Raw genomic sequence first — 8,272 nt, 5'->3', positions numbered from 1 at the left:
AGTAGCTGGAGTATGAATCTGTGAATGTACATTTTAAGGCTCGTTGCTGCTATTACGCCGAATCTTCGCGTGTGCTCGAGAGAGTTTTGTTAACGGATTAATTAATCGAATTAATTAATCCCAAGACCGAGAATGTTCGCCTATAGCGGCACAACTCCCGGCGGCGCGGCGGCTCTCCTTCGCACCTGGTGCTCTTAGGGCTTCCCGCTGCTCCGCGGCTGCTCCGGCGCAGGGAGGGGATCTTGGGACATCCGCTGCTGCTGGGGTACAGTTGGAGATAGGCTTGTCCGGGTGTGCCGGAGGGCATTTATTGGGTTTTCTCTTTGAACCGTCGTTTTACTTTTTTCTTGTTTTTAAAAAACTTTTAAACGTTTTCATTTTAAACGTTCCGCCGGTTGCGCAGATAGGAGGCTGAAACTCTTCTCGATAGAAGCCAGGCAGCCCCTCTCCTCCTTGCCTGCACTCCCGCCTCGAGAGCCGCTCGCCCCGAGCATCACACAATCCCGCCGGGGCTCCCCGATCGCTCCGACCCTGGGGACCCGTTCTCATCCCGAGAGGGGCAGCCGTCGGGTTTGGAATACGTCTCTGCGGACGTGTTTTAGGGCAAGGGTCAGCTATGTCCCCGCTCAAGCCGGAGCAGACCCTCGAGGTGAGGGGCGAGCTGGCAGCTTTCCGCTCCCCGCTCGTTCCCTTTCGCTCTCCCCCGCCTACGCGATGCTGGAGACAAGTCCCCCAAAGGGAGGCAGAACTGCAAATCCAGGCAGTTGTGGCCGCTCCAGGTTGAAGGATGGCTATTGAATAACAGGAGAGCACCACGCGCTCCGGGGAGCCGGGAAACAGTACGGTAGACACAAAGGAAATGCTCTGAGTTAGAGGGCAATCCGATACTCGCGTAATACATCGCTAAGTAATTCTTGTAGCAGAATCCCAAACAGAAAAGCTACCGGGCTTTCACTACTGTGTGTACGAATTTATATACGTTTGAAGAGCAAAGGTGGGGATTGATCCCAAAGGTTTCCAGATCTTATTACGGTTTAATTCTCCCTCCTACCCAGAAACTGGGGAATGGCACAGAGTGAGCGCCCTAAGTAAACGGCGAGAGGTGTCAAAAGGCGATGTGAGCGTCGGGGAAACTCAACCCAGGGCTGACAGAGGACAGGGACGAGAAGTCCTGCGTATTCCTGCGCTGGGAGCTGCTCCTACGTTGGGGTTCCCATGCCAGACCTTCCCACGCAGGGTTGCGGCTGTGGGAGCCGGCCCCGCGGCCCCGCGCACCGCATCCCTCTGTGACCGTCCAGCCCCGCAGTGCGGCCCTTCCCCCAATGGTACGGGATCCGCGACAGAGACGGGCACGGCTGTCCGAGCTAATGCGTGCCAAAATGGGGCTTTTTAGGCGTTTTCTTCGCGGACACAGGAGAACTTTCCCTGCCGCAGCCGTCAGAGCGAGCTCCCGTCGCGTAAAGGAGCTTTGTTAGAACGCTCACTTTGTATCGGCAGCGCCTTTGGCCCCGATCCAGCGCAGTGAGTGAAAATGTGCGTTATTTGCTGGCGGGGCAGCGGGAGCGCCGCAGAGTATTGCATCCATATGTATTGCATCCATATGTGTACGGGACGGAGGCTGCACAGCGGCAAACGTGTAGGAAGAGGAGTTAATGCGCGGCCCTCCTTCAGCCGAACGTCGGATTTATTCGTTTCGTTTTCACCTCCAAACCGATCTGCTGCTGGATTAGATGACAAAATCATTGGCTTTAAAATAAGCTTAGACGAATGTCAGCCTGATCCCCCCAAACGCGCTTACGTTTGATGCGAGCTCGCGATTGTAACCCCAATTTAAAATCTCAAAGGAAAAAAAAAAAAAAAAAAAGATCTGCGGAAGCGGAGGTTTTAGCCCGCTTTAGAAAAATAACCTCAGAACACGGCGGCGTTTGGCCGTGCGGTGCAGCCCAACCCGCACGGCTCTGAGGGTCGCAGCAACACCTCCCGACCCTCAGTGATGGACATCGAAATGAGGGCACTCCGCGCAGCGCTGGCACTTAGCGCTTCGTCCGCGCACTGCCGCCTGGTGCGGAAGACTGCGAGGTGAACCCGCGGTCCTTTGAAAGTGGAGGGTTCATTTCAGTAGGAAGAAAAATAGGGAAAATGAAAAAAGAAAAAAAGAAAAAAAAGAAAAAAAAGAAAAGAAAGAAACGTGGTGTCGAGTGCTTGGACGTCTGGGAACGTACTTCGAACTGCAAATTGGGTAAAGGCGGTAGAAAAGCGCGACTTTTCGTTTGCCTCTTCGAAGTATATTTCCCACGCGTGGTCAAACATTGCTTTTAATGAAGGAAAAGGAAAGAAAGGTGTCCATTCCCTACAGTCAGAACAGCATCGCCGCTGGGATACCTCTGGGGCAGCGGGGCAGCAGAAGAGCTGTTCCCCCGGGGCTGACCTTGGCCTCGGGCACTGCCATGAGCCAGCCGGCGGTGGGCAGAGGGCTTCAGAACACCCCGGGGATCCCTTTTCCTTCCCTGCTTCTGTGCTTGCCCCGAGGGTGGCAAAGCTCTGCGTCCTCCCCGTCTACTCCCGGGTGGGAGATACCTTCGTCTCTGAGGGAGGGAGAGCGGAGAGGTGCTGCCATCGCCTCCACACCGGTGCCGAGGGGGATGCGGCTCCGGGAGGGCTTCACAAACGCGTTCCAGATTGGAGAACAGGGCAGCGCCTTCCACCCGAGTGCAGCGTCCTCTCCCTTCCTGACGGAGTGCGAGTTTTCTTTCAAAGCACCTGGTCGGTATGAGGCAGCGGGAGGAAAACGCTTAGCCCGGTTTCGAGGCTGTACAGCGATTTGCCCCGTTTGCAGCGAGTGAAGGTTGGCTGGACTGAACCTCCACCGCACTCATTTCGCCAGTGTAGAAGGGCTCTGAGGGCATAAGACTTAAGACTCCAAAAAAGAAGCATGACATGGATGCGCCTTCACCTCCGTCTGAGCACTGCTGCCGGCAGCAGCCTGCAGCCATTCCACTGGTTCTCATGTAGGAAATGAAAACAAACAAATAAACAAACAGGCCGAGACGCCCAGAGCATCGCTCCGCTGCGGGTCTGCAGCTCTGCGCAGATCGCGCTCCGTGAGGGGACGGGAGGAGACCGGAGGGGCTGCGGTTCTCCGCAGACTCTCTCCCTGAGGTTCTCTCGCTGTGTGGCTGCCGTATCCCGGCCAAGAGGGCCGCGATGTGGCGGGCGGGGGGCAGCGGGAGTCCCCTTGGCGGCATTTCCACACGCAAAGAGCCATTTCCTTCCCTGCTTGGGGAGAGCGGGCGGGCTGCGGGGAGCTCGGGGCCGGCAGCGGGCGGGAGGGCGGCCGGACTCGTCGCCCCGCTCTGACCATCTCCTCGTTCACCTTCGCAGGTCTGGGAGACGCTTGGGGACAGCCGAGCAGGATAGGGCCCATGGATAACGTGGCCAAGGAGCTCGGATCCCACTTGCTTCAGGTAGCGGATTCATTCCTCGGGGGGCGGGAGGCACATCTGGGTTCGATCTGCCGGCAGTAGCACCTGGAAGCACAGCGCTCATGTCCCGCCGATCCGCGCTGCAGTTCTTCTCAATCCTCACTGTGTGGGAGAACTTAAGAAGTCGCAGTGTGTGCCAGCCGGAGGAAAAAAATAATAATAATTACCTTTAGCTCTTTTTTTTTTTTTTTTTGTCATTTTCTTTTTCTTTTTTTAATATGTGAACTTTAATACTGCCAGGATTATTTATTTATTTATTTATTTCCCTCCCCCTGCTTTTAAAGATGTAGTAAACCGTAATCGTTTAACGGCCGGTTTTACGGCTGGAGGTTAATTTCTGGTCATAGAACCGGCGTTGTTTTCACCGTGCGCTCGGGGGGGATATAAAAAGTCAACAGGCGCTCTGTGAGGGGCTCGAACCCCCTCTCCGAGGGGCGGCCGGCTCAGCCTCGGCCTCTCAGGCTCAGGGGGCGGCTGTGCTGTGCGAGGCCGCCTGGAAGTGCAGCTCCCACATATTTCTGAATACAGGCAGCAGGTTCACAACCGTCGGTCTGCCTTTAAAACCCTTATCAAGGATAAGGATCGAGGGCAAAAGTCATCGAGGACGAAAATCGCGGCTGGTGCACTTGCTCCTCCGCCAGTTAAATAATATTTGTTAATCGCCTGTTATACTCATTTTATCGTTCACTCATTCGTGAATCACAACTGCTTTAACAGCAGCAGCAAATTTGCTGAAGACTTTTTGAAGGGTCCTTAGACTGAAGCTTAACAAGGGATGTTTCAGCTTGTGCTTTTCTGTAGGGGAAACCTGCTGCACTGCGAGGGGAGGTAGCCACAGGTCCAGTCGGGTGGATCAATTGCAGGATGACAGTGCTTAGCTGAAAAGTGATGGTCAAAGATGCAATCATTTATCTTCCACTGTAATACTGCTATGAAATTTGTGGTCTAAAACAGGAAAAAATGCAAAAGCAAGGAGTAATCTGGTTTCAATTACATACTGTGGAGTCAGTAATCCAGAGAATAATTTGGAATATGTATTTATATATTTTTATAGGGGCAGCAGAGTAGAAGCATGAAGTTCAGGGTTTTATTGCTTCCCTTCCGGTTCAATAACTTAAAATATAAATTAAAATTGGTGTCCACTTTACCTACATGCTGCAAAAAGAACTTTATCTTTTCCAATAATGTTCACATGTGTATATTGATCGAGGCTTCCAAAATTGATAGGAGACAGTAGTTTTTGGCTGGGGGAATCAGATACTCTAGAAAAAATGTCTAACTTTGTGCACAGAAGAATCGAGGGCAAGAATGAAGGCACCCCGCATCAATAGGTCACATGTCCTAATCCTGGCCAGTTATTTTTTCTTGCACAAATGACACACAGCACAGTTAAACTTCAGGTTTTTTCCTCACATAAGTAATATTTAACATCCAGTTAATATTCCCATCAATAAGAATCTGCATAACATATTACCATTAGCTGAGATTCCCAAACTCTGGGCATATGAATTAATGAGTGTGTCTTTCTTCAGGTGTGAGATATTTGAATGCTGTTTTGATTACTTTTTTTTTTTTTCTAAGTTAACCTAGTTACTTAGCAAACAGTCCCATGTTCAGAAATACATTAATACAAATACAGTCAAAGAAATCTTAAGCTTTGCTTATAATATCATTAAATATATTGCAAATAGTGGTAATCTGCATCTGCCAATTACAGCATAAAAAATGGCTTGCGTAGTACTAGATTTTCCCCTAAGCATCACATAGCTCAGGATTTGTGCTAAGTACTAAAATAACCAGAATCAACAGGAGAATGTTAACTTAAAGTGAGCAGTAAAGCTCGCATCTGTAGGGGGAATGAATTGGATTTCACAATGTGTGCACATGCCATAGAGTTTGTAGGAACAGCTTCAGATAAAGGTCTCTGTTTCTGAACTGTGATGTTTTCTGCTCTTTAAGTTGGATAACAATCTTAATCCAAAAGACTTCAAATACTTCTTTGCCATAAATGGTTTAAACAGAATGCTTTCTTTTTAACCTATGTGTTTCTCTTCTACAGACTTTGGATGGCTTTGTTTTTGTGGTAGCCTCAGATGGCAAAATAATGTACATCTCAGAAACAGCGTCTGTGCATCTTGGCTTATCTCAGGTAGGACTGATTTATTTTGCCCATCTGTTAAATGCGGATGTTGCGTTTGGAATCTAACACGAGTATCTGGTCATACATATAGAAAGTCATCGTTTTTTAGGGGTATTTGAAGCTTCAACTTTGTTTTCTGATAAATGGCCCTATTTAAATATTCAGTTTTCCTATACTTACAACCACATCACGACTGTCTTTATATCCTTTCTTGTTCATTGTATTTTACTCCTCATTACCTTTAAGAAGGGTAATAAATAATACGATATTGCAAATTGCAGATATACGCAGAGCTTGAAACCCAAGCCTCTTTGCCTGTGTGGTAATGCTACACGTCTGAAATGAAGTTTAGAATTCAAGGCTATATGTTTTAGATTGTGTGAGATATTGAGACTTGCTATGAAATAGAGAGGAAATCTGATGTGGAACACGAGTTTAATGGTAAACGTTCTTTAGGAAAAAAAAAAAAAAAGAAAAGGGGGCAGATTTATGAGTGTTCACATGGAATTCAAGGTAGTTTTTCTTGAGTTTTTCCAGCTCAGTGGTCTTTTCAGTAAAGCGTTTTATATGGTTGTGATAGAACTCATAAAACTCAGTTTACTACTGTTCTGCACAAGAAGTATAAGGGTTTTTTATTGTTGATTTTTTTTTTTTTTTTTTTGTTAGAAGGATATTTCTAATTTTTTGCCTTCTTGGGTTAGACGCAAGGGCAAACAGCCTGAATTTATTGAGGAGTGCAAGTTTCCATACATTTGTGTATAAATGTGTTACACAGTTTCATTGGTAGCACCTGACCTAAAGCTTGCTGAAGTCCAATAGAAAAATTCCTAATTAATTTCACTGGGCCCCGGATGAGACTTCCAAGAAACAGAACTGTTTCTTCAGAACTGGTTGCAGCTGGAACAATTCTTAGTTTAAAATAAAATTAAGTGAAAAATTAATAGTAGAGAGAAGAAGAAGAAGAAGGAGATGAAAATGAGAGAGAGAAAGATGTTCTGTTACAGGCAAGGTATTTGGGGAACAAAGAAGGGGATGAGTATGAATACTTTATCTTGGTAGTAATAAATATTCTTGTTTGAAAAATGGTAAAGTTCTCTAGATGTGTTTACAATAGTGGAATTGGAATTAGTAGCTATGAGAAAAAAAAACAGAACTCAAAAGATGGATAGAAAAAGCAAATATTTCATCTCATAAACCCCATTTCTAAATACAAAGGGAACTGTGATCACTGTTTTTCTAATCTCCTTTACAAAAAGGAGATAATTTTGAAGATCAGTGTTTTGCATGGATACATTTTTTTCTGCCAACTTTAAAAATGCGTCCAGGGAACATTCATATTTCAAGCAGTTTTTCAATTGAGCCTATTACAACATAGTATCTGTTGTTTCATATCATTTAATACACATTCAAGTTACTTCAAATAGTACTTTGTTTTAGAATAGACTTTCTTCCAAATGGCCTCATTTTCTTCTCTGAATCAGCAGCCTTATTAGAAGCTAACATGTAGAAAAGGTCCACAACGTTGCTGACTACTTAAATAGGATTGAGTCAGTACAATTGTTCCAAAGGAATGAATGTTACCATCTGCTCTTGCTGGAGTATAGTCTGTTTGATAAGTGCTAACTGATTTAGGTTTTGTCCAGATTTTATTTGTTTGTTTGTTTAGTGGAATATCAGTTCATCAAATCTAGGAGGTCTCAATATTATCCAGTCATCTGGTGAAATTAAAGACCTGCATGTTGAGTAGATCGGTGGATCAACTTTGCCACACTCAAGGAGAAGGGACTGAAAGCATCATGAAGGCTTTAATTATCTCTAGCCCTTATGATCTTATGGTCCTCTGCACATACCATGTTCCCCCTGTGTTTCACACATCTCTCTATAAACCCTTCCTGCAAGAGCTGCCAAGGAAAGCTAGAGGATTCAGACATGTTTTTTGAATTCAATTTAATACTCAAAATCTCGAGTATTTCACTTTAGCCCAGTAAATTAATGGGCTCTATCCTTGAATTCGTCAGAAAACTATAGATCAGAGAGGACAGAGAGTTATGATACCTAAGGACATGCTTTGGAATCAAATCACTGAGTACTCCAGCAGTTTAACAGCACACAGCTTTTCATTTATAAATCCAAAGGACAATTATATAGACAGTGATTTTCGCTCTCTTTTCTGATGTTGTTTTACCCTCTAATCTAATATATTGCTCAATGCTCTGTTTTTCAAGAGACAATTATAAGCAATACTAGGACTAAATCTAGGCTGTTCCTAAATACTAGGATATTAATGCACTAATACTGGGATATTTCTGTACTCTTCTCTGGGCTCTAAATGAGTTCTTGTTCCTACTTCACTGGAAATCATTGGGAGTTTTGCCACCAACAGCAACAAGAATGAGATTGGTCTGTTGGAGCAAATTCTGCAGGTCTCCCTCACCAAGTCATAATCCCACTCTATATTTTCAACAAGTGCTCTCATAGAGTTCCAGCCAATACAAGCTGAGACTAGAGTGATGATGATTGTAGAAAATCTCCTAGAGTGTGTATAGAAAGACCTTTTTATTAAATAATTTGACAATTAACTACTCCACACATCAATTTCCAATTAAAGTGCAATTTGTTTTAAAATATATATTTAAACTAAGCAAAAAGG

At 45.6% G+C, this 8,272-nt stretch overlaps 1 protein-coding gene across 1 annotated transcript in view; it reads left to right on the top strand.

Moving 5' to 3' along the window:
- The window catches only part of SIM2 (SIM bHLH transcription factor 2), a gene marked incomplete at both ends in the record, with an annotated part of 53,822 nt that overhangs the window by 3,004 nt on the left and 42,546 nt on the right, over positions 1–8,272 (top strand). The window contains 2 exons of the mRNA XM_079536660.1: positions 3,382–3,464; positions 5,542–5,631. Coding sequence (XP_079392786.1) covers positions 3,382–3,464; positions 5,542–5,631 — 173 coding nt within the window. The remainder of the gene's footprint in view (positions 1–3,381; positions 3,465–5,541; positions 5,632–8,272) is intronic.

Source organism: Tetrao urogallus (assembly GCF_951394365.1).
Source record: "Tetrao urogallus genome assembly, chromosome: 1".
In the NCBI taxonomy this organism is placed as follows: Eukaryota; Metazoa; Chordata; class Aves; order Galliformes; family Phasianidae; genus Tetrao; species Tetrao urogallus.
The sequence above is the reverse complement of the archived record's forward strand: the minus strand, read 5'-3'. Positions and strand labels throughout refer to the sequence as shown.